At 42.5% G+C, this 27,515-nt stretch overlaps 1 protein-coding gene across 3 annotated transcripts in view; it reads right to left on the bottom strand.

Moving 5' to 3' along the window:
- LOC123729204 (uncharacterized) overlaps window positions 1–27,515 on the bottom strand; it is a 66,926-nt gene that overhangs the window by 34,808 nt on the left and 4,603 nt on the right. For all 3 annotated transcript variants that reach the window (XM_045703439.1, XM_045703440.1, XM_045703441.1), the window contains exons 7-16: window positions 26,352–26,529; window positions 25,909–26,071; window positions 25,516–25,704; window positions 23,986–24,160; window positions 18,954–19,093; window positions 17,603–17,713; window positions 17,115–17,320; window positions 11,588–11,745; window positions 10,822–11,049; window positions 10,257–10,592 (exon numbers count right to left, since the gene is read on the bottom strand). In XM_045703439.1, the coding sequence (XP_045559395.1) occupies window positions 10,257–10,592; window positions 10,822–11,049; window positions 11,588–11,745; window positions 17,115–17,320; window positions 17,603–17,713; window positions 18,954–19,093; window positions 23,986–24,160; window positions 25,516–25,704; window positions 25,909–26,071; window positions 26,352–26,529 (1,884 nt within the window). The remainder of the gene's footprint in view (window positions 1–10,256; window positions 10,593–10,821; window positions 11,050–11,587; window positions 11,746–17,114; window positions 17,321–17,602; window positions 17,714–18,953; window positions 19,094–23,985; window positions 24,161–25,515; window positions 25,705–25,908; window positions 26,072–26,351; window positions 26,530–27,515) is intronic.

The raw sequence follows: 27,515 nt of genomic DNA, 5'->3' as shown, positions 1-27,515 counted from the left end.
GTAAATAGACAGCTACGAAGAATATAGATGAAAACTCTCTTGGTAAATAGTGTGGTCTACAGCTTTTCATGAGATACTCTACCTCAGGCGTTGGTAGGATATACGTGATCGTAGTTCATCTATTTTATGTACGTTGGCGAATTGGACTAATGGTAAAGGCAGATTACCCACTCGCCATCGGATCCTTCCAAGGCACCCCGACCTACATCCCCAATATCTCTGTCTTTCTCCTGTGAATGATGTGGATGAGGGCGTAAGTAAAGTAAATCCTTTGCGTCCGACTCGTTGAAGAAAAAATCATCTTCCAGTACGAGGTGAGTAATTGCTGTCCTGATATCTAGAAGCTCATTTCGGTCATAAGAGACGGTGGCAGAAATATTATGTAAAAAAACAAGTTACAAATAACACGTAAAAACATAGACAATAACACAATTGGTTAGGAGACCGTAAAACGGCAGCCATCTCCTCTGGCGCCATTGTAATACTAGGGGTTTAAATACTTTCTGAAGGCACTATATAGAGCATCAGGATCTAACAGCTTATACACACAGGACATGTCAGAAGTGGCATCTTTCTTTTTTTGAGAGGTAATGTTTAGCAAGTACTACTTCCTCTGGTTTGAGAGGAATATTATATGTTTCTCTTCTGTGGGCCTCCCCTCTCTCTATGTTCTCTCTCTTCCTTGCTTTCTGAAGATGGATCTCCTATTATTACAGAGACAGAATAGTATCAGTGCCGTAACAATATGGATTATTCTGAACAGAAAAACACAGAAGTAATATGAACAATAGGCGAATAATATTTACCTGAATTGAGCTAGGTAAAATATGGGATCACTAATGCTCCTTAACGATATTAGCAGTTCACTCAATCTACAGCCTGATTAACATTCAACTGTCCTAACCTATCACTAACAACAATACCTGTGTTCTCTGTCACTTTAACAACAAAATTGACACACGTGCAGCCATGGGACAAACAGATGAGTTTGTCTTAGATTGTTAACATGTAAACTATATTTTGTCTCCATTGTTTATTGAAAGCAAATAAATGTGCACAATGACCACTTGCTGTTTCATACATCATTACAGTTGTTGGTTACTAGTAGCTAGCTGGCAAATTTTAGCCATATTTACATTTACATTAAATCAGTTAAAATACCATAAAACAAGACTCGGTATCTATAACAAGATGAAACATGCTGAAATGAGCCACTTACGACCCCCCACATGGCAGTGTCTTGTCATTCTTGCTAGCAATCTGGCCATATAGAATCACAACAGTCTGACCTCTGCCCCATGGAAGCGCTAGAATCGTTTTCGTGTCGTTGCCAGCAAACCCATATATGAAATGCTACAAGTAAATAATTGTGTTGCAAACACACACACACAATCTATTCACTTACTCCTGCAAATACAATAACCGTCTCTGTGTTTGCTGAGCTGCATCTCTCACCCTTTTTCTCAAGAAGAAATTCTGTATGTCCATCTTCTTTAAGTTAGAAAAACAATGATAACTCCGCTATCCAGCTTTGTTTTCTCAACCAACCCAACAACAGATGGCAAGTTAATTGAGCTGACGATACCAAACATAGCTAATGTCATGTTAGCCATAAGTTAGCTAGCTTCATTAGAATAGTTTTGCATATTTGGACAAATTAAAAGCCCAATGAATACTCGCCTTTGTGTAATGATTTAACTCCCACCTCTTATGGGACATTTATTTTGAAGGCACGTATAAATAACTGCACGAGGACAGACAGTGACGGACAGGCTGACACACACGTCACAGTTACAACTAGTAGCGATCTAGAATTTGCTCAAAAATGTGTTTTTCAAAGATTACAAAGAAACGGAAAGTAGACAATGAATGTAGGGTGTTACAGCAAGAGTGGACATTGAAATATTTGTATATTGAGGTATCGGGGAAGGCTGTGTGCTTAGTGTGCAAAGACACCATCGCTGTCTTGAAAGACTAACGTTACAACTTGTCCCGACACACACCAGACAAAGCATGCAGGGAAATATAGGAATATGTCTTCTGAGCAGAGGGCAAGTGCATTGAAAGAGTTGCTTTCTCAGTTGCAAAAGAAGCAAGGACTTTTCACAAAACTGCATTCAGCAAACAACGGAATTGTGGGAGCTAGCTATGTACTGTCCCACACAATTGCTAAACATAGTAAAACATTTGCTGAGGGCGAATTCATTAAAGAACGTTTAATTGACTCTGCAGCAATACTTTGCCCCGACAAGAAAGAGCTGTTTGAAAATGTTTCGCTGTCAAGACGAACAGTGACCCGGTGTGTTGAGAACATCGCAGAGAATATGGAACAACAGTTGAAAGACAAGGTAAAGGATTTCATCTATTTGTCTTTGGCCCTGGGTGAGACCACGTGACACGGCACAGTTGTTGATATTCTTACAAGGCAAAATCCCAGACTTTGAAATTACAGAGGAGTTTGCTTCAGTGCAGTCAATGAAGAGCACAACCACAGGGAAATATTTATTGGAGGAGGTTAATAAGTGTGTGGCAAAGCTGGGACTGAGTTTTGAAAAGTTATCCAGTGTGACCACTTATGGGTGCCCAAACTTGACAGGAAAAAACGTTGGCCTTTTGAAAAGAATGCACGATCAAGTAGCTGAGCTGAACCCAGATTAGAAAATTATTTTCCTGCATTGCATTATTCATCAGGAGGTGCTCTGTAAATGTGTTCTGAAAATGAGCCATGTTGTGGATACAGTCACTAAAGTGGTAAACTTCATAAGAGCAAAATGTTTAAACCACAGGTAGTTTGTCTCACTGTTGGAAGAGACAGTCGGGTCATGCAGATCTCCCCTGCCACACAAACGTGAGATGGCTGAGTTTGGGGAAGGTGCTTAACCTGTTTAGGATAGGGGGCAGTATTTTCATGGCCGGATAAAAAACGTACCCGATTTAATCTGATTACTCCTGCCCAGAAACTAGAATATGCATATAATTGTTTGATTTGGATAGAAAACACCCTAAAGTTTCTAAAACTGTTTGAATGGTGTCTGTGACTATAACAGAACTCATATGGCAGGCCAAAACCTGAGAAGATTCTATACAGGAAGTGCCCTCTCTGACCATTTCTTGGCCTTCTATAGCCTCTTTATCGAAACAGAGGATCTCTGCTGTAACGTGACATTTTCTAAGGCTCCCATAGGCTCTCAGAAGGCGCCAGAATGGGGAATGATGACTCTGCAGTCCCTGGCTGAAAAACAGTAGCGCATTTGGATAGTGGTCGATCTGAGAACAATGAAACGGGCGTGCGCATGCACGTGAAGAGTCCATTTTACATTTTCAGTCTTTGAACGAAAACGACGTCTCCCGGTCGGAATATTATCGCTATTTTACAAGAAAAATCGCATTAAAATTGATTTTAAACAGCGTTTGACATGCTTCGAAGTACGGTAATGGAATATTTTGAATTTTTTTGTCACGATACGCGCCGGCGCGTCACCCTTCAGATAGTGTCTTGAACGCAAGAACAAAACGCCGCTATTTGGATATAACTATGGATTATTTGGAACCAAAACAACATTGGGTGTAAAGTAGAAGTTTCGGTGGGTATGCTAGTTCTGAACGTCACATGCTAATGTAAAAAGCTGATTGAACTTGATTGAACAAAACATGCATGTATTGTATAACATAACGTCCTAGGAGTGTCATCTGATGAAGATCATCAAAGGTTAGTGCTGCATTTAGCTGTGGTTTTGGTTTTTGTGACATTATATGCTAGCTTGAAAAATGGGTGTGTGATTATTTCTGGCTGGGTACTCTCCTGACATAATCTAATGTTTTGCTTTCGTTGTAAAGCCTTTTTGAAATCGGACAATGTGGTTAGATAAAGGAGAGTCTTGTCTTTAAAATGGTGTAAAATAGTCATATGTTTGAAAAATTGAAGTTTTTGGATTTTTGAGGAGTTTGTAATTCGCGCTAGCGGAACATCTAGATGTAAGAGGTTAAAAGGGTGTGGGACCTGAAGTCGGAGATTGCTGAGTTTCTGCAAATGAAAGGAAAATATGTGGATTTCCCTAAACTGCAAGATAAAGAATGGTTGGCTGATTTTGCCTTCACCGTGGACATCATGGCCCTCATGAATGAACTGAATTCCAAACTACAAGGGAAGGAACCTTTGCACATCAGATGTACAGCCTTGTCAAAGCCTTCAAGGGAAAATTACTCCTCCTGACCCGCCAAGTAGAAGCCAACAATCTCACCCACCTTCCGACACTACTAGTCTGTTCCCTATCAGATGACCTGCGGGAGAAGTATCCATCGCTGCTGCGTGCTTTGAATGGTGAGTTTTCTTGTCGTTTTGAGGATTTCAAAGTGTTGGAAAATGACATGTTGTTGGTTTCCTCTCCTTTCACCTTCAATGTGGATAACGCTTCCACTGACCTGCAACTTGAGCTTATCGATCTTCAGTCAGTGATTGGAGAACTATTTAATTGACACTGACAAGGTTTTATGCATCTTTTGTTGAACAAAACTTTCCAAAGATTAGGAGTCATGTTCAGAAGATGTTTGTACTGTTTGGGTCAGCCTATGTATGTGAACTGACATTTTCAGTGATGAAATATAACAAGTCAAGTCACAGATCATCTCTTACTGATGCTCGCCTCTCAACAAACCTGCACATAGTGACGTCAGAAACTATACCTGACTTCACTTCTCTAGTCAATTCCCACCAGAGACTTCACTCCTCACACTGATTGAGTAGTTTAAATGTAATGTTGAGCTCTCTCTCTTTCTTGTGTTTTTGTGCATACCCGTTAACAAGAGTTCTGTCCGTGGTGCTGAATGCACAGTGTACTTTTCCCTCCATGTAGTTCATTGCATGTTTAATAATGAAAATACCTACCAAAAGGAGAACATGGATGTGGTTTATTTCTCTGCATGTTAAAAAAGTAAAATAAGTAACATATCAAGATGTGATTTACAGTAGATATATCTGTCAACAGTCATACACATTATGTATAATCCTGTAACTTCCGGCGCTGACAGAGATGCAGTATTTTGCAGTATTTCGTTTTTTTTATGTATTATTTCTTACACTGTTACCCCAGGAAATCTTAAAACTTATTATATACAGCCGGGAGGAACTATTGGATATAAGAGCAATGTCAACTTACCAACATTATGACCAGGAATACGACTTTCCGGAAGTGGATCCTCTGTTTGGTCCACCACCCAGGACAATGGATCGGATCCCAGCAGGCGACCCAAAACAACGGTGCCGCAGAAGGGGCAGACGGAGCGGTCTTCTGGTCAGGCTCCGTAGATGGGCACATCGCTCACAAGTATACTACTCGCCAATGTCCAGTCTCTTGACAACAAGGTAGACGAAATCCGAGCAAGGGTTGCCTTCCAGAGAGACATCAGAGATTGTAACATTCTCTGTTTCACGGAAACATGGCTCATTCAGGATACGTTATCAGAGTCGTTACAGCCACCTGGTTTCTTCACGCATCGCGCCGACAGAAACAAACATCTCTCTGGTAAGAAGGGCGGGGGTGTATGCCTTATGATTAACGAGTTGTGGTGTGATCATAGCAACATACAGGAACTCAAGTTCTTTTGTTCACCTGACCTAGAATTCCTTACGATCAAATGCCGACTGCATTATCTACCAAGAGAATTCTCTTCGATTATAATCACAGTCATGTATATCCCCCACCCCAAGCAGACACCTCGACGGCCCTGAAAGAACTTCATTGGACTCTATGTAAACTGGAAACCACATTTCCTGAGGCTGCATTTATTGTAGCTGGGGATTTTAACAAGGCTAATCTGAAAACAACGCTCCTTAAATTTTATCAGCATACTGAATGCGCGACCCGTGCTGGCAAAATTCTGGATCATTATTACTCTAACTTCCGCAACGCATACAAAGCCCTCCCTCGCCCTCCTTTCGGCAAATCTGACCACGACTCCATTTTGTTGCTCCCAGCCTATAGACAGAAACTAAAACAGGAAACGCCTGTACTCAGGTCTGTTCAATGCTGGTCTGACCAATCTGAATCCACGCTTCAACATTGCTTCGATCACGTGGACTGAGATATGTTACAGATAGGGTCGAACAACAACAATGATGTATACGCTGATTTGGTGAGCGAGTTTATTAGCAAGTGCATCAGTGACGTTGTACCCATGGCGACTATTAAAACCTTCCCCAACCAGAAACCATAGATTGATGGCAGCATTCGCGCAAAACTGAAAGCTCGAACCACTGCTTTTAAATCAGGGCAAGGAGACCGGAAACATGACCGAATACAAACACTGTAGCTATTCCCTCCGCAAGGCAATCAAACAGCTAAGCCTCAGTATAGAGACAAATTAGAGTCGCAATTCAACGGCTCAGACACGAGAGGTATGTGGCAGGGTCTACAGTCAATCACGGACTACAAAAAGAAAACCAGCCCCGTCACGGACCCCGATGTCTCAGACAAACTTAACAACTTCTTTGCTCGCTTTGAGGACAATACAGTGCCACCGACACAGCCCACTACCAAAACCTCAGAGCATCCTCAGAGCATGCGCAGACCAGCTGGCTGGTGTGATAACGGACATATTCAATCAATCCCTATCCCAGTCTGCTGTTCCCACATGCTTCAAGAGGGCCACCATTGTTCTTGTTCCCAAGAAAGCTAAGGTTACTGAGCTAAACGACTATCGCCCTGTAGCACTCACTTCTGTCATCATGAAGTGCTTTGAGAGACTAGTCAAGGATAATATCACCTCCACCCTACCTGACTCCGTAGACCTACTCCAATTTGCTTACCACCCCAATGGGTCCACAGACGACGCAATCGCAATCACACTGCCCTAACCCATCTGGACAAGAGGAATACCTATGTAAGAATGCTGTTCATCGACTACAGCTCAGTATTTAACACCATAGTACCCTCCAAACTCCTCATTAAGCTCAAGACCCTGGGTCTCGACGCCGCCATGTGCAACTGGGTCCTGGACTTTCTGACGGGACGCCGCCATGTGGTGAGGGTAGGAAACAACATCTCCACCCCGCTGATCCTCAACACTGGGGCCCCACAAGGGTACGTTCTCAGCCCTCTCCTGTACTCCCTGTTCCCCCACGACTGTGTGGCCATGCACGCCTCCAACTCATCAAGTTTGCAGACGACACTACAGTGGTAGGCTTGATTACCAACAATGACGAGATGGCCTACAGGGAGGAGGTGAGGGCCCTCGGAGTGTGGTGTCAGGAAAAGAACCTCACACTCAATGTCAACAAAACAAAGGAGATGATCGTGGACTTCAGGAAACAGCAGAGGGAGCACCACATCGACGGGACAGTAGTGGAGAAGGTGGAAGGTTTTAAGTTCCTCTGCGTATACATCACGGACAAACTGAAATAGTCCACCCACACAGACAGCGTGGTGAAGAAGGCGCAACAGCACCCCTTCAACCTCAGGAGGCTGAAGATATTCAGCTTGTCACCAAAAACACTCACAAACTTTTACAGATGTACAATCGAGAGCATCCTGTCGGGCTGTAACACCTACACCACCCGATGTCACAGGAAGGCCAAAAAGATCATCAAGGACAGCAACCACCCAAGCCACTGCCTGTTCACCACGTTATCATCCAGAAGGCGAGGTCAGTATAGGTGCATCAAAGCTGGGACCGAGAGACTGAAGAACAGCTTCTATCTCAAGGCCATCAGACTGTTAAACAGCCATCACTAACATTGAGTGGCTGCTGTCAACATACTGACTCAAATCGCTAGCCACTTTAATAATTAAAAATTGGATGTAAATGTTTCACTAGTCACTTTAAACAATGGCACTTTATATAATGTTTACATACCCTACATTACTTATCTCATATGTTTATACTGTACTCTATACCATCTACTGCATCTTGCCTATGCTGTTCGGCCATCGCTCATCCATATATTTATATGTACATATTCTTATTCATTCCTTTACACTTGTGTGTAAAAGGTAGTTGTTGTGAAATTGTTAGATTACTTGTTAGATATTACTGCATGATCGGAACTAGAAGCACAAGCATTTCGCTACACTCACATTAACATCTGCTAACCATGTGTATTTGACCAATAAAATTTGATTTGATTTTGTAATAAGATTCTGGCCCGCAATGGCAAAAAAGATATTCTAATGTGGCCCTCCATGGAAAATAATTGCCCAGGCCTGTGCTAGAAGGATGTCATGTCCTGCCATTGGATGAGTGGGTGAGTGACTGACTTTTTCCCCTCATATCATATTGTTTTTCGGTGGCTATACACAGCTAGAGATGCAGGTGTCATTTGGTTAGCTAGCAATAACTTGAACAACTGTTATACAGTTAGCATATCTTTTGCGTTCGCAAATTCACTCTGGCTATCTACTCCAATTTCAGAGCACTCTCGTCTGACTGTGCCAGAGCGCAGAACAACTGATGAATTTACAAACGTGCAACAACTGCTGAATATGATCATAAACATAGGCAAAAAAAGTTATAGTTAGTCAAGAACACAGTAGATAAAATGTAAACAGCCTAATCAGCTCTGCTCCGGTGAGTAAAATGGTCAGAATGAGGTGTATGGGATCAACATCATACCAAATGTATTCGCAAATGTAAATTCCCAATCCACCAATATAAATCACTTTCCACAAATGTGAAATCAGCAATCCACAAACGTAAATCACCAGTCCACAAATGTAAATCACCAATCCACAAATGTAAATCACTTTCCGCTGTCACGACACCCGCCGAAGTCGGCCTCTCTCCTTGTTCGGGCGGCGTTCGGCGGTCGACGTCACCGACGTCACCTTACTAGTTGCCACCGATCGATGTTTCACTGTTCGTTTGGTTTTGTCTTTATTGTGTACACCTGTTTTTGATTTAGCTAATTATGTTAATTATTTAACCTCTGCATTTCCTGTTTGTCTTGTCGGTGATTGTTTCCTGTTTTGTGTGTAGTTGGAGGTGTTTCTCCAAACTATGTATTTTCCTATGAGAAGATTTATTGATATTTTTAGTAAACACGTTTGTTTACATTTATCCCTGTGTCCTGCGCCTGACTCCTCTACTTCTCTAAAGAAAACCATTACATCCGCAAATGTAAATCGCTATCCACTGCGGTGTCTATTAATTGTCCAAACCCATGGCCGCTTTCTCACTCTATATTGATTGCTATAACATTTTCACAAATCCCTTAGTATATGTAATTCCCAAACATTCTAAGAATTTATGAAAACGTGAAAATGACCAAATTGGTCACTTGTCAGATTATTATTTATTTTTTTCAGTATCATATTCTTCCTGGGGGTGTATATGAACAGATTTTAATACATTTTCATGTTGCTAAAATGCTGTCAGTTCCACGTTATATGCAACAATGTTTCATACACATAACTTATTTTCAAAGAGATGGCTAACAACCGCAAGCACGCTGCAATAAAAAACACAGTCCCACTCATCAGATGATGATAATTTGAAAATTAACTTATTTTTGAAAGTTATCCTTGAAAAAGGAGAAGCTAACAAATGAGCAACAACATCCTGTTTGATAACACCTGCTGCAGCCTCTGCAAACTAGCCGGCAACAAAAGCTAGCTAGCTGGACCATAGGAAAACTACTGCTCGCTATTGCTCAGTGACTTGTTGGCCTTCAAGAAGGCAGAAGTTTCCATGTTTTTGTAAAGTTGAATTGTAGATGCCTTTATCTAGCTTCTGATGGCCTAGCCAATGGCTGACTTAGCTAGCTAGATTTATATCCCCAGAGACTAGCAAAGAAAAATCCTGATTTAAAAAAAATAAATATGAAAAGATTAAATCAGAAAATCATTGAGAATAACAATATAAATTCTAATTATTTTGATATTATTATAATCATTATTTTATAAATCCATACTGGACATTTAGAACTCTTATTATGGTGGTGATTTGACAAAATTACAATCATGGTCTTGAATTGGACTCGTATGTTTCTGGTCGCGGTCTTGACTATCTCAGACCTCTTGTCCCCCTTCTGGTCTCTTGGTATTGACTCAGACTCGATTTGCTCCAGTCAACAATTTCACTAGAAAACTAACCTACAACTAGACACCAATGCACAACCAATCCATATGCTAATGACAGTAGGCCTATAAGGTGACCGCAAAAACACTTTAGTAAAGCCTGTAAAACACTACAGTGAATACTATATAAATATAGTAATACTACAGTATTTATGTGGGTAATTTGTTCACCCAGGCAGTACTGACCTGTTATTGGATCTAGACTGACTCCGGCAGTCAGCACCACATTTCCTGTCATGGGGTCCAACATGGGAGAGCCCACCTGGATGGGCTGGGGCAGTCGGGTGAGGGGGCACACATGCACACCTCCCAGGGGGTACACCAGCCCAGTCTGAGGGTGGATGGTCACAGCTAAAATGGGCACCAGGACGCCTGTGTCAGGGTCACACATGGGTCTCCCTAGCAGCAGTCTTTGTCCAGGGCGGAGGCCCCTCAGTTGGGTGGTCACGGGCTGGGCTGAATGGCGGGAGAGGGGGTATGGCACAAACGGCAGGAGGGGAAACTCCCACTTTCTCATATCCCCTGATAACAAGGAGCAGGACATTTTAAGTATCTACAACCTTATCTAAATCATACATTTGGATTTGAGTGAATCTAAATCATTACTATGCCTTTTAAAAGTGAAAGAGTGTGAATTGTTTGTATGTGAACTTGTTGTACGTAAACTTACAAAGTTAAAGTGCATTACGAAGTCGTAATGCATGTACTATCGATCTCTAGTTGTGGTTACCACACAGCGCACTTGACTCACCTGTACATGAGTCTGTTGTGAAGACTAGGGTAGAGCTTGCTGGGTCATAGCCCACGTTGCCAGCTACGGGCAGCAGTCTGCCAGTCTGAGGGTGGAGGAAGAAGTCAGGGGGCACTGGCATACTGTGCCCGCTGGCCAGGAGCATGTGGGTGTGGGGTTTGGGTAGTATGAGACCTGTGATAGAGTCTGCATGGACTGCTCCACAGGCACGCACTGACCCGTCAGGGGCTGGAAGAAATGAAGTTGGAGAAGGATTTGATCCACCTCATAGGAAGCAATATGTCAAACGTTATAACAATATTTCAGTAAATCTGGCTTAAGTCTCTTACCACAGCCAATGTGTCTATGAAGCAAAATTAATCTGACTTGAGCGTAGACTGATTTACATTATATATTGGCCCTTTTGTCCCATTGACAAATACATAACATCTTTCTATCACAAGGTGGTGTCATTTCACTCGCTACAGCTTTGGAGTGAATGAAACACAAATCAGGGTGACTCCTGTGTGTAACTACTATTTATTTATCTTCATTCATATAAAATATGTATTTCTCTGAACTTCTCAAATTTAGCAGGGACAGATAATAGAGCCTAGAGTATAACCTATTATCTGTCGTATAACCTATTATCTGTCTAGGGACAGATAATAGATTCTAGAATGACTGTTTATTGCAGTCGTGTGCCTGTACTGTAAGATACTGTATCCGTTATTTAATGATTAAGCCTTCAGTTTCAAGCCTGGTGCAGTATGGTAAGAGGTCTCACCTATGATGTCCTCCTTGCTAAGGACTGAGCCAGTGTCAGGACACAGAAGCTTCGCCCCTGTTCCCTCTCCCAGGGTCGCCCATGCCCCCTGCCGCTGGCACTCCCCCGACACCTGCTCTGCCATCTCAGATGCCAGTGACGCCACCCTCTGAACAACACTGTATTAAAGATCATAGGGCACAGAGTTTTTTTCTGGTCAGGTCACATTGTCAGGCATTGGGAAAACGCAAGGTTCTAACTGTGTACCACAAAGCATAGCAAGGTCTATCTAACTTGGCTGTATAGCTCCTGTTTTCAAGAGCTGCTGTATTCCTGGTGGTTTTCATTTCTCCTTTGTTGTTAATTGATCATAATATAACTGCTGTTAAAGGCAAGGATAAACAAGCTCATCACCGAGCTAGGGACCCTGGGACTGAACCCCTCCCTTTGCAACTGGATCCTGTACTTCCTGGCGGGCCGGCCCCAGGTGGTAAGGGTAGGCAACAACACATCCTCCACGCTGACCCTCAACACGAGGGCCCCTCGGGTGTGTGCTTAGTCTCCTCCTGTACTCCCTGTTCTCCCACGACTGCATGGCTTCGCATGACTCAAACACCATCATCAAGTTTGCTGACGACACAGCGGTGGTAGGCCTGATCACCAACGGCGATGAGGTCAGAGACTTAGCAGTGTGGTGCCAGGACAACAACCTCTCCCTCAATGTCAGTAAGACCAATGAGCTGATTGTGGACTATAGGAGAAAAAGGGGGGGGCATGCCCCCATCCACATCGAAGGGGTTGTTGTGGAGCAAGTCAAGAGCTTCAAGTTCCTTGGCGTCCACATCATCACATACACCCACACAGTCGTGAAGAGGACACGGCAGCTCCTCTTCCCCCCCAGAAGGCTGAAAAGAATTGGCATGGGCCCTCAGATCCTCAAATGTCTACAGCTGCACCATCAAGAGCATCTTGAGTGGCTGCATCACCGCTTGGTATGGCAATTTCACCACATACCTCGTACTGCTGCTCATTGATCTGGTACTGGTACTCCGTATATATACAGTACCAGTCAAAAGTTTGGACACACTTACTCATTCAAGGGTTTTTCTTTATATTTTTACAATTTTCAACATTGTAGAATAATAGTGACGACATCAAAACTAGGAAATAACACATGGAAGGATTCATGTAGTAAACAACAGTTTTAAACAAATCAAAATATATTTTATATTTGAGATTCAACAAAGTAGTCACCTCTTGCCTTGATGACAGCTTTGCACACTCTTGGCATTCTCTCAACCATCTTCACTTGGAATGCTTTTCCAACAGTCTTGAAGGAGTTCCCACATATGCTGAGCACTTGTTGGTTGCATTTTCCTTCACTCTGCGGTCCAACTTATCCCAAACATTTCAATTGGGTGGAGGTCGGGTGATTGTGGAGGCCAGGTCATCTGATGCAGCACTCCATCACTCTCTTTCTTGGTAGAAATAGCCCTTACAAAGTCTCACAAGACACAGTGGTTGGATCCAAAAATCTCAAATTTGGACAAATTTCCACAGATCTAATGTCCATTACTTGTGTTTCTTGGCCCAAGCAAATCTCTTCTTCATATTGGTGTCCTTTAGTAGTGGTTTCTTTGCAGCAATTCGACCATGAAGGCCTGATTCATGCGGTCTTCTCTGAATAGTTGATGTTAAGATGTCTGTTACTTGAACTCAAGCATTTATTTGGCCTGCAATTTCTGAGGCTGGTAACTAATGAACTTATCCTCTAAAGCAGAGGTTACTCTGCATCTTCCTTCCTGTGGCTGTCCTCACGAGAGCCAGTTTCATCATAGCGCTTGATGGTTTTTGCGACTGCACTTGAAGAAACTTTCAAAGTTCTTGACATTTTCCACATTGACTGACCTTCATGTCTTAAAGTAATGATGGACTGTCGTTTCTCTTTGCTTCTTTGAGCTGTTCTTTCCATAATATGGACTTGGTCTTTTACCAAATAGGGCTATCTTCTGTATACCACCCATACCTTGTCACAACACAAATGATAGGCTCAAAAGCATTAAGAAGGAAAGAAATTCCACAAATGTACTTTTAACAAGACACACCTGTTAATTGAAACGCATTCCAGGTGACTACCTCATGAAGCTGGTTTAGAGAATGCCAAGAGTGAGCAAAGCTGTCATCAAGGCAAAGGGTGGCTACTTTGAAGAATCTCAAATATTAAAAATATTTAGATTTGTTTAACACTTTTTTAGTTACTACATGATTCCATTTGTGTTATTTCATAGTTTTAATGTCTTCACTATTATTCTACAATGTAGAAAATAGTTTTTTTTTTAAATAAGAAAAACCCTTGAATGAGTAGGTGTGTCCAAACTTTTGACTGGTACTGTCGCTCCATTGTTGTGTATTTCATTTTTGTTGGTTCCTCTTTTATTTGTAATATTATTTTTAAACTATGCATTATTGGGAAAGGTTCGTAAGCAAGTGTTTCACTGTAAAGTCTACATCAGTTATATTTGACATATGTGGTAATACAATTTGATTTGATTTGATGTGCTGCCCTCCAGGAGTCAAGCTTGACACCCCTGATCTTAATTAACAGACCAATGAGAGGTGAGTTATTTTTTTTTTTTAATCATTTACAAGCAATTTTTGGGTCTGTATTGAAACGTATCAATAACAGAACAGCAATGATCAAATTCTTAAAATACATTTACAGAACGTCTTATTTTCTTGCCTTTGGATCTGACTTGCATATCTTAGACCAACTTTTGCTGAACTTTAAATACAAATGTCATCTAAGTGTTTTGTTGACTGAATATTAACACATATTTTCATTCGAAGAGAAATGTGTTCACTCTTTCTGGCAATAATGTCACGTCCTGACCATAGAAAGCTGTTCTTTTCTATGGTAGAGTAGGTCAGGGCGTGACAGGGGGGTTTTCTAGTTTAGTTTTTCTATGTTATGTTCTAGTTTTGTATTTCTGTTGGGTTTGGTTTTTGGTTTGGGTTTGGTTTTTGGTTTGATCTCCAATTAGAGGCAGCTGGTCATCGTTGTCTCTAATTGGAGATCATACTTAAGTAGGTGTTTTTCCCACCTGGGTTTGTGGGAGATTGTTTCTGAGTTAGTGTATGTTTCACCTCTGCGTCACGGTTTGTTGTTTTTTTGTTCTTTAGTTTGTGTATGTATTGCATAGTTTCACAGTGAAAATAAAATGTGGAACGACACACACGCTGCACTTTGGTCCTCTCCTTCCTACGACAACCGTGACAGAATCTAACCACCACAATATGACCAAGCAGCGTGGTATGGACCAGTGGACTTTTGAGGAGATTAGGAGGAGTATATCCTGGACTTTGGAAGGAATAGTGGCAGGAGACAAGAGCCTGCCAGGGAAGCAGGCGGAAGCAGCGAGGGAGGGACAGCTATGAAGTCGGGAAGGAAGGCCACAGAAACCCCAAGAAAATGTTGGGGCGGGGCACATGGAGCAGTCGGCGGGGCCGAGGAGGGAACCAGAGCCAATCCAGGAGAAGAGAGATATGGGAGAGTTGTTGAGTTGGTGGAGGATGCACAGATTTTTCCCAAAGGAACGTGTTATCAGTTTGGTGCCACCTGAGTCAGCTCCCCGTACTCGCCCTGAGGTGCGTGTTACCAGTCTGGCGCCACCTGTACCTGCTCCACGCACCTGGCCTCCAGTGAGTCTCTCCAGTCCGGTGTGTCCTGTTCCTGCTCTCCGTACTCGCCCTGAGGTGCGTGTTACCAGTCTGGCGCCACCTGTGCCAGCCGCACGCATCAGGCCTCCGGCGACAGTTCCCAGTCCAGAGCTTCCGGCGACAGTTCCCAGTCCGGAGCTTCCGGCGACGTTTTGCAGTCCGGAACCTCCTGAGACATCCCGCAGTCCGGAACCTCCTGAGACGGCCCGCAGTCCGGAACCTCCTGAGACGGCCCGCAGTCCGGAACCTCCTGAGACGGCCCGCAGTCCGGAACCTCCTGAGACGGCCCGCAGTCCGGGTCATTCGGCGACGATCCGGAGTCCGGTGACACAAAAGCGGAGGGATCAGCGGGCGGAGCGGGGATTATGCCCCGAACCGGAGCCGCCTCCTCTGCTGGAGGATCCGCGGGATGAGAAGGTTCTGAGTACTGCACCAGAGCAGCCATAGACATTTGTCACCCTCCCTTACCCTCCCAATTTTTTTGTGTGTTGGTGCATTCAGAGTCCGCACCTTTGGGGGAGGGGGGGGGGGGGGGGTACTGTCACGTCCTGACCATAGAAAGCTATTATTTTCTATGGTAGAGTAGGTCAGGGCGTGACAGGGGGGTTTTCTAGTTTAGTTTTTCTATGTTCTAGTTTTGTATTTCTATTTCTAGGTTTTGTTTGGGATGATCTCCAATTAGAGGCAGCTAGTCATCGTTGTCTCTAATTGGAGATCATACTTAAGCAGGTGTTTTTCCCACCTGGGTTTGTGGGAGATTGTTTCTGAGTTAGTGTATGTTTCACCTCTGCGTCACGTTTTTTTGTTGTTCTTTAGTTTATGTGTATGTATTGCATAGTTTCACAGTGAAAATAAAATGTGGAACGACACACACGCTGCACTTTGGTCCGCTCCTTCCTACGACAACCGTGACAAATAAGTAAATACTACTGCATTACACTACTAAATTCTAAATCACGCTATCAGTGTCATACCATGTACAATATAGGGAAATATCTAGACAATAGGGACACATGTTTTTTAGTTTTTTTTACAATATTGCAGACATGTATAGAATGAAGTTGGGTTACTTCTAAGTCATCATCTCCAACATTGTGACCTTCCATTTTACAGCTTTGCTTTGGTGTAGATTGAGGCCTGTACATTCATAGAAGTTGTATTCCTGCAATGCATTAACATTTCCTTATTTCTATTGTGGATTGTTTCTGTGTGCCAATGGAAAATCTACAAAACTATGCACTAACCAGGCTATGTATTGAATACATGGATTTGGATAGTGATGATACCAATGAATGAATCCTGCACACAATGTGCTTGTTTTTTTATTTTATGTGTATAAAATTGTTTGGTGAAATATGCATAAAAGGAGAGTAATTACCTATAATTATGCACCTTTGGATAGTTGTTCTTCCAATTTTGACCATCATGATTTAGTGACTACAAAGAAAATGTGTTAATCTACTGGAATTTTTAAAGAGACAGACTAACTTTCTCTTTTGTCTGCTTGGACTCGATAAGTATGGTTGCGTTAATCTTTTTGCAGGCAGTCGTGGTCTTTTGATGAATTTATTAGCAATTTTGACAGTATAATATAGTTTTGATGAATGTATTTATGTTTTGAGTTTTGCAAAAGGACACCGCGTTCTGTGTTTTGTGGACTTTGTTTTGTAAAACGACAACATTGGTCCAAGACATGCTTGCACGGGATTGAGAAAAACTGTAACACTCTCATTAAAACCCCTGGCCAATTAAAAACAGCTGTAGTTCAAAGCTCTTTCCAGAACACACAGGCATGACAGGAAGAGACAAGGGACACAGATTCAGACATTACTGTTGTGGGTGTTCATCCCAGAGAGGGTGGTCAGTGTTGTCCACTGCTTGGCCCAGTAGCCTCACACATTCCCTGAGATGGGCCCCGAAGTTCCTGTGCACCATCTGCTGGGCCATCAGCTCTGTCCTCAGGACCCCGAGCTGACTGTCCAAGAGATGTCTGAGCTGCTGGGCCAGGGACCTGCGTCGGATCACCTCCTGCTCCACCTGGTGATGTTTAGTGGGAGAGATGGAAGCAACAGTGGATGACAGTGGCACATGACAATGCCCTCTTATGGCAACAGGGGGATAGCATCTAGTATTGCAGTACTTTACTTACCACAATGTTAGTATAGAATGCAATGCATGTGAAACAATGAGACCTGGGTCAAATACAAGGTGCACTTGATTTAGCTTGATGTTTGCACTTCTGGGACTATTTCATTAGCTCCGTTGGTATTTGTACAGCGCAAGTAGCATGTGTTTGATTCAGGTCAGGGTAACACACACCTGCCTCCGCAGCCTCTCATAGCCCTCCTTGGTCTTCCCAACTGCAGACCAGCCCGGCTGTAGCTGGAGCCCCTTCAGCTTGCCCATCACCCCCTGATACAGGTCCTTCACCTGCAGACACACACACACACACACAGTAGAGCATAGCAAGTTTCTGTCTCCGAAACAGGGTTCACAAAGACTTGCAGGGTCCACGCTGCTCATATTACTGTACATCGTTATCGGCCCAGCTCCCCGGAGCAGTGTAATAATCTTAACCACTCTCCGATACTCTAACCACAAACAGGAAAGACCAATACGGTCAGGGTCGGCCCCAGGCATAAGCAAGATAAGTGATCGCTTAGGGCACCTTGGCACTAAGGGGCCCCAGACCCAAAAATAAATGTTCAACTTACTGTTGAGTTATAAAAACGGAATACACGAGGTGCAATTTGGTTGTGCATAAACATACATCCGTTTTTCTCTTATGTCAGTCACTGACAGTCACTCAATTGACCCATGTCAACAAAACATTTCTAGATTGGTAAATTAGTTTAGCCAGCTATCTAAACTTGTACTAATCATGGCCAAATTACCAACCAGGCATGCAGGGCACTTGCGCAGGGGCCCTGACCTCCAAAGGTCGCTGGTTCAAATACCCGAGACAACAAGGTGAAAAATGTGCTGATGTGCACTTGGGCAAGGCACTTAACCCTACATGGCATAACTCATGGAAAAATTTGTAGAATTGCAGAAACATTTTTGTAGTTTTAAAGAATTATCTCCACTCTATGGCAAAATGTGTAGAATTGATGGAAATGAGCGATAAAACTGCATATTTTTCTCTCTGCCCCATAACAAAATGAGTAGAATTGCATAAAATATTTTATAAAATTGCTAAATCTTCTTCAACCCATGACAAAATCTGTGGAATTGCAGCAAACTTCTTTTAAAATGTCATTTTCTTCTCTCCAATTTTAAAAGTGGGGCCACTAAAATGTTTTGCCCATGAGGTGCTTAGGGCCCCAAAAAGGCTAGGACCGGCCCTGAATATGGTGAAAAACGGGTGTAACCCAAAAAAAACACAAGCATTCCAATATGACATACAATATGAGAAGACTATACAATATGACATTGTCTCAATTTACTTGGACTTTACGTTTGGGATATTTGAGGCTTGGGAAGGTGAGAGTGAGAGGTTTGGTGCGAGGTTTGGCTTACCTATAGAAATACATGTACATACAGTATATGACAAATAGCTGTGAGTTTGTGAGATCATGTTGCTCAATCTATAAAAAAAATCGAATCCTATAGAGTTATATATAGAGTTACATTATAATACTATTGTTATTCCATTTCTGCAAGGTTATACCTCTCCTCTGAGCTGGCTCAGTCTAGCGGTGACAGACACACTGTGTTTTAGTAGGATGCTGTAGAAGGTGTTAGTGCTGAAGGCCTCCAGGTCCACCTGATGCTCATAGTCCCAGAACTCATCTGCCTCCAAGTCCAGGGCTACCACAGAATTAAATAGAACACAGAATGTATAGCATGAAGTATGCACTTGCAAACCAAGGGCTGTGGATTCGATTCCCGCTGACGCCACCCATATGTAAGTGGCTTTGGATAAAAGCATTTGCTAAATCCCACTGGGAACAGACGTCAAGTCAACGTCTATTCCACGTTGGTTTAATGTGGAAACAATGTTGATTCAACCAGTGTGTGCCCAATGGGATGGCATATATATATACATATTCAACAAGTGAGGTTATCCTGAATAGGTATTTTGTTTTATTAGCTTATCACTTAAGCCAAATCCTAACTTGAGATCCATGCTCTTAACTCAAATTTAGTCTCAAATTGATATTCATGAATGATATACATGAAAGTCAGAGTTACGTGCACAGATCTCCAGTTAGGATTTGGCCCACTGTAACTAACTGATATCTGTATTCAGAGGCATGTGTTCATGAGTGTCAAAGGAAGCCAGGCTTTAGTGTATCATACTTTTCCTTTTCCTTTCACATGACTGGGCTGGGGCGCAGCCAATGGGTGGACCTGTGAGAGCATAGGCCCACCCACTTGGGAACCAGGCTCACCTCACTGGGGAGCCAGACCCAGCCAATTGGAATGAGTTTTTCCCCACAAAAGGGCTTTATTACAGACAGAAATACTCCTCAACCCCCCCCCCCCTTTCCCCTTCTCAGACAATCCACCAGTGAAATAAAAGATGTGGAAGTCCTGGGCTGGCGTGGTTACAAGTGGTCTGCGATTTTGAGGCCAGTTGTATGTGCTGCCAAATTCTCTAAAATTATGAATTATGTTGGAGGCGGTTTATGGTAGAGAAATGAACATTCAATTCTCTGGCAACAGCTCTGGTGGACATTCCTACAGTCAGCATGCCAATTTCACCCTCCCTCAAAACTTGAGACATCTGTGGCATTGTTGTGTGACAAAACTGCACATTTTAAATTGGCTTTTATTGTCCCCAGCACAGGTGCACCTGTGTAATGATCATGCTGTTTAATCAGCTTCTTGATAATCCATCCACCTGACAGGTGTGGCATATCTTGGCAAAGGAGAAATGCTCATTAACAGGGATGTAAACAAATTTGTGCACAAATTTGAGAGAAATAAGCTTTTAGTGCATATGGAACATTTCTGGGATATTTTCTTTCAGCTCATGAAGCATGGGACCAACACTATACATACTGATTTCAAAACAAAATGGACTACATTCTCATTCATATTATCAAGACTTGAGGTGAGTATCAAAATAGTTTTAAGATGACCTTGCTTAAAGTTGAACCTCAGGTCGATCTTAATAGAATAATAGCCTATAGAGTCAACTCAAAATATGGTATTCTGTATTTTTGAAATAGCCTACACATGACTGTGTTCTACTATAGCCTATAGATAATATTCTACTATAGCCTATAGATAATATTCTACTATAGCCTATAGATAATATTCTACTATAGCCTATAGATAATATTCTACTATAGCCTATAGATAATATTCTACTATAGCCTATAGATAATATTCTACTATAGCCTATAGATAATATTCTACTATAGCCTATAGATAATATTCTGCCCATATGAACACATTTATTTTAGGCCATGAAAATTAGCAAACAGACAGAACATTGTTTTACATTCAGGCAATAGGCTACAAGGAAACTCAACACATCTCGACAGACGTTGAGTGCACAAGGGGGTCTTTGCGCTGTGTAGTACCTTCCACAAATCTAGGCCTATCTGATGCTGTCTGGTATGACGTTTCCGCCCATAGTATTGAATGCGAGGGAAGCCATTGAACTCAAGGGAAGCCAGCGAGCATTTGGCCTCCCTTGATAAAATAAAGTATAAAATAATAGCTAAACTGACTGACCTCAACTGTGAACGGTCCTGGCACACCAAAAAAAGGGTCAAGGGAAGCCAGCTTGGATTTGGCTTCACACAATTCACATTACATCGAGAGCAAAACATCAAAATACAGAAAAAAATAGAATTGTTGCATCTCACTGTGTTGTTGTCCTCTGGAGGCTAGCTAACTAGCTAAAACTGTCCCTTTCATAACTTAGGGATTTGGACTTGTGGGTTTTACTTAATTCTCCGTACTAGCCAATGATTTTAATGGTGATTCTGATCCAACCATAAAGTCATCCTTTGTGCCCCTGGCCTGAGAGGATAGAAGTTCAATATGTAGCTAGTTGTAGTACGCTAATGTTATCAAGCTAACGTTGCCCATGAAAGGAAGTTAGGCTAGCGAGCAAGCATTTTAGCCAGGTAGCCTAGGATAACAAAAACTAAAAGCGTATTGTATGACCGAGTTAGACTGTTTCGTCTCATGGAAGAGAGGGGGATGGCATTGGCGTTTCTCTACAAACTGGGTGAGTCAACATGTTTTTTTCCTACTTGCACGCATACACAGAGAAATCAGAACCATGGACAGCCAAATCATATTTAGCTTATGTTGATTGGACTAAATTGTTTTTGGTATCTTCTAGTTGTCACTGTATTAGACTAAGCGTAGGTGATTTCATGATGTTGAAATTTTGAAGGTGAAATGGTGTTGGAATAGTGGAGGCAGCTCCTGTTTTCTTTGCGACAACTCTGTTGTTCTAAATCAATATTGTTTAGTGGTCCGAAAATGTCGGAAACATTAACTTGCCTGACTATGCTGTAGGTCATGTAACTGTTTGTTACATGTAATATGCTTTGTGGACAGAGGTTGCTCTCCAGTTTTGTGATGAAACAAATGTGTGGTTGAATTTATTCTGCCACTGTCTCTTCTTAGTGTCTCGGCCTTAGGCCTATATATCACGGTAGCAAGCCATAAGAACTACCTACCTATCTTTCCGATTTAGTCCTGCCGTACATACCTACACGTACGCTACGGTCACAAGACGCAGGCCTCCTTATTGTCCCTAGAATTTCTAAGCAAACAGCAGGAGGCAGGGCTTTCTCATATAGAGCTCCATTTTTATGGAATGGTCTGCCTATCCATGTGAGAGACGTAGACTCGGTCCTAACCTTTAAGTCTTTATTGAAGACTCATCTCTTCACAGTAGGTCCTATGATTGGGTGTAGTCTGGCCCAGGAGTGTGAAGGTGAACGGAAAGGCACTGGAGCAACGAACCGCCCTTGCTGTCTCTGCCTGGCCGGATCCCCTCTCTCCACTGGGATTCTCTGCCTCAAACCCTATTACAGGGGCTGAGTCACTGGCTTACTGGTGCTCTTCCATGCCATACCTAGGAGGGGTGCGTCACTTGAGTGGGTTGAGTCACTGATGTGATCTTCCTGTCCGGGTTGGCGCCCCCCTTGGGTTGTGCCGTGGGGGAGATCTTCGTGGGCTATACTAGGCCTTGTCTCAGGATGGTAAGTTGGTGGTTGAAGATATCCCTCTAGTGGTGTGGGGGCTGTGCTTTGGCAAAGTGGGTGGGGTTATATCCTGCCTGTTTGGCCCTGTCCGGTGGTATCGTCGGACGGGGCCAGAGTGTCTCACGACCCCTCCTGCCTCAGCCTCCAGTATTTATGCGGCTATAGTTTATGTGTCGGGGGGCTAGGGTCAGTCTGTTATATCTGGAGTATTTCTCCTGTCTTATCTGGTGTCCTGTGTGAATTTAAGTATGCTCTGTCTAATTCTCTCTCTTTTTCTCTCTCTCTCGGAGGACCTGAGCCCTAGGACCATGCCTGAGGCCTACCTGGCTTGATGACTCCTTGCGGTCCCCAGTCCACCTGGTCGTGCTGTTACTCCAGTTTCAACTGTTCTGCCTGCGGCTATGGAACTCTGACCTGTTCACCGGATATGCTACCTGTCCAAGACCTGCTGTTTTCAACTCTCTAGAGACAGCAGGAGCGGTAGAGATACTCTGAATGATCGGCTATGAAAAGCCAACTGACATTTACTCCTGAGGTGCTGACCTGTTGCACCCTCTACAACCACTGTGATTATTATTATTTGACCCTGCTCGTCATCTATGAACATTTGAACATCTTGGCCATGTTCTGTTATAATCTCCACCCGGCATAGCCAGAAGAGGACTGGCCACCCCTCATAGCCTGGTTCCTCTCTAGGTTTCTTCCTATGTTCTGGCCTTTCTAGGGAGTTTTTCCTAGCCGCCGTGCTTCTACACCTGCATTGCTTGCTGTTTGGGGTTTTAGGCTGGGTTTCTGTACAGCACTTTGTGACATCAGCTGATGTAAGAAGGGCTTTATAAATAAATTGGATTGATTGGTTGATTGAACTAACAGGTTATACAGCAAACAATACGATTATCGCAACACATAGGTTGTAATATGGATTTTTTCTGGCTTGTCTTCCCCAGTGATTTTACCCACACTACTGGTATTGCTGTAACATTGTGTCCCTATTGTACTGTCTTGCACAGATTGTCCTGTCTATGATGTCATTGGTTCACATAAAACATGTTTTCCATTCTATATTATGCTGAATCGGCTACTGAGCATATTTTTCTGTATATTGGTCTTGTTCTTACACCACTGCAGTGATTTCGTTGCAATGTAAATTGAAAAAATATAAATTGTCAAAATATAAATATAACAAATCTAAGCGTATTTGGGCTGATTTTCCAACTTGATCAAGATTGTTTCAGTTGTAGTATGTGTGGCTGTTGATATTGCGTGAGCATGCACGTGAATGGGGGTATTTTGCAAGCACCACACCAGTGTGATTGGTTGTAGCTTTTGGGTGTCTAAGGGTCAGTCTCCCTATTGTGTAAACAGGGTTGTGTAAGGTAGTAAAGGGTACAGGTGTGAGCTGTTATACTATGGTCCGGTCCCTGGGAATGTTGTATAATAAGGTGTTTGGGTAGCTTGCTTGCCTATGGGCTATGGTGGGTGAAGAGTGAGTGGGAACGAGGAGGATATATTATACTGTACCGGGTTGTACAGAGGCCTCTGTCATCCTGGCCTGGAGGTTTCTGTGGTACTTCTTTAATGTCGTCACCCTGGAACCCTTTGATGAGTAGTCTTCCATGGGGTACTGGATCTGGAGTATACGGTACTGGGCTCTGGTGGCCACTTTCTCTGGCCAGCCATACTCCCGAAACAAGATCTACACATGGGAGTACAAATCTGTCTGACTTCTGTGTAAAAACAGAATTGTGTGTACAATGTGTATGACCTTTGCTCCACTAGAATCTAAAAGGTAGTCAACAGCAGCCCGAGAGGCTTGCAGGAAGTCAAAACAAAAAAGGAAGTGAATTTGTCACCTGCTACAGAATCATAGTGTTCACAGAATGTCATCAATACAATAAAGCAGTGAATACTCAGTGTCCTTGTACCTCCATTCTGGCTGCAATCAACAGATATGAGAATAATCCATAACATTCAGTATCAAGGTCTAGTGACCATCAACCCACACCTTGAGTGTCACAAATAGAACACTGAAAAATCATGTGCAATACAGAAAGGAAAGATACACTGGTGGAAAAGGTTCCCAAATGTCATACCTGAGTAAAAGTAAAGATACCTTAATAGAAAATTTCTCAAGTTAAAGTGAAAGTCATCTATTAAAAGAATACTTCAAATTGCTTATATTAAGCAATCCAGACGGCACAAGTTTCTTGTTTTTATTTTATTTTATGGATAGCCAGGGGCACACTACAACAGGCAGACATAATTTACTAACAAAGCATTTGTGTTTAGTGAGTTCACCAGATCAGAGGCAGTAGGGATGACTAAGGATGTTCTCTTGATAAGTGCGTGAATTTGGCCATTTTCCTGTCCTACTAAACAGAACTTTTGGGTGTCAGGGAAAATGTATGGAATAAAAAGTACATTATTTTCATTAGGAATGTAGTGAAGTAAAAGTAAAAGTTGTCAAAAATATAAAAGTACAGATACCCCCCAAAAAACAACTTAAGTAGTACTTTAAAGTATTTTTACTTAAGTACTTTCCACCACTGCCCCACAGCAACCATTTTTACTATGTTAGCCCACACAGCCACACAGATGCACTTTCATGCTTGGTTTAGGACTGCATATACTGTATAAGCTTATAGAGTCTCTAACTGATGTATAGAACAGTATTAAAATGATCAGTTTTGGCTTAGATGCAAGCATCATGAAAGCTATAACACAATACATTAATCTGACTTTGTGAAAATCCGTTTTTTGAACCTGACTTGCTTACCACTTTTCTTTCTTTTTTTATTCCTAAATATTTGGTCACATGATTCATTTTATGTATAGTTTCCTAGAAAGAGGGGGTGACTCAACTAACCCTTTGGCTCGACTGACCCCAATCTCCACTACGTTCTTAACTGTTACACATATGCATTTTCTAAACTGAAATTTCTCCATTATACTTGCCAATAATGTTTATGGACGTGTGTGTGTGCTTGCAATCAAGGCATGCCTGTGAGGACGCATGTGTGTGTGCCTGTCAACGCCAAGAAGTGCTCTCACCAGCAGCGTCACACACAGGCTGAGGATGACCACAGCACCAAGCAGCAGTCCTCCTGTCACCAACCAGTCAGGGCGTAGAATCAGGTGTCGTCTCTTGGCGATGCCCATCCTTGTCAGATGATGGGGGACAGTGGGGAAGAATGGTCCAGCCTCATAGCACTGTCCACCTGCTGGCATTACCCTCACATACTGTAAGAGGAGCACGTGAGCATATTGGCTTTAGATATTGGGAAAGTTTATGGATTTCACTTTTATCAGTTTAAAGTTACTCCATAACACAATTTTTTTAAATGAAGAGGAGCAGGGCATTACTATAGAACGATTGCATCTTTCGCCCATTTTGTTCATTAGGTAAGAACCTCTAAGGCCCTGTACAAACAAACAGGGTAATACCATGTGTTTGTATTGATGGTCACTGAGTTTGAAGGCGTACACCCCAGGTTGAGTGAAGACCAAGGAGAAGAGTGTCGGTGGAGTCCTGGCCAGTGTCAGGTCCTCAGCCAGCAGCCTCAGAGAACCCCAGTCAAAGTCACGGTTGGTATTGTACAGGTTCTCTCTGGACAACAAGACAGGAAGCTTGAAGCTCAGTAGTAAAAAAGGATAAAGAAAATGCTGCTCATAGAAAGATACCCACGCAAAGGCCAAAATAATTGTTGCAGATGGTGGCTTTTCCATACTGCACTTTCAGAAGTGCATTGGATTTGCAACGGCACCCTGTCCCAGATGAAGAGGTTTGACATTTTATAAAAAATCTTCAAGTCCTATGCAAATAAAAAACACATTTCTGAGAGCGAAGTGTAGAAAATCCACTATCAGGAGCAGTTTGATTGACTTACACATCATACTGAGGGTAGTGTTGTCTGGTGACAGTGAAGAGCAGTGTGTCTCCTTGGTGTAGACATGCAGTAGGGTTCAGAATTCCCACAGAGCTGGAGTTCATGGTTCCTCCCCAGATGGTCGATCTGCTGGACCAATCAGGCCCAGCCCCTCCTTCCTCTCTGACACCAGAGTCACCTGGTAGAAAATAGTCATGGAGGGATGGATGGATGGTTGAATTAATTAATGAACAAATTAACAAACGAACAAAGAAACAAACGGAGGAATGGATAGATGGATGGATGGATGGATGAATGAATGAATCACAGAGATAATATTTTATCAGTAAGTGTGTTGGGACAGTAAAATTAGGATAACATGTACAGTGCCATGAAAAGGTATTTGACCCCTTTCTGATTTTCTCTTATTTTGCATATTTCTTTATACTGAATGTTATCAGATCTTCAACCAAAACCTAATATTAGATAAAGGGAACCTGACTTTACAAATAACAAAAACGATGCCTGGCAAAAACCAATCACTGCATTCTACAGTAAGAACCTTATACCAATGGTCAAGCATGGTGGTGGTAGTGTGATGGTTTGGGGAGGCTTTACTGCCTCAGGACCTGGATGACTTGTTTTAATAGAAGGAACCATGAATTCTGCACCAGAGAAATCTACAGGAGAATGTCAGGCCATCCATCTGTGAGCTGAAGCTGAAATGTAGCTGGGTCATGCAGCAAGACAATGATCCCAAAACACACAATCAAGTCTACATGAAAATGGCTAAAAAGCAGCAAATTTGAAGTTTAGGAATGACCTAGTCAAAGTCCAGACTTAATCCCAATTGAGATGTTGTGACTTGAAACGAGCAGTTCATGCTTGAAAACCCACAAATGTCACTAAGTTAAAGCAGCATTGCCTGGAGAAGTGTGCCAAAATTCCTCCACAGCGATGTGAGAGACTGATCAACAACTACAGGAAGCGTTTGGTTGGAGTCACTGCAGCTATAGGTGACACAACCAATTATTGAGTGTAAGGGGTCAATTACTTTTTCAAACCAGGGCATTGTGTGTTGCATAACTTTGTTTATGAAATAAATCAAATAAGTATATAATTGTCGTGTTATTTGTTGACTCAGGTTCCCTTTATCTAATATTAGGTTTTGGTTGAAGATCTGAC

The sequence above is a fragment of the Salmo salar genome, chromosome ssa20 (genome assembly GCF_905237065.1).
Source record: "Salmo salar chromosome ssa20, Ssal_v3.1, whole genome shotgun sequence".
Classification (NCBI taxonomy): domain Eukaryota; kingdom Metazoa; phylum Chordata; class Actinopteri; order Salmoniformes; family Salmonidae; genus Salmo; species Salmo salar.
Note: the sequence above shows the minus strand (reverse complement) of the source record. Positions and strands in the feature narration are given on the sequence as shown.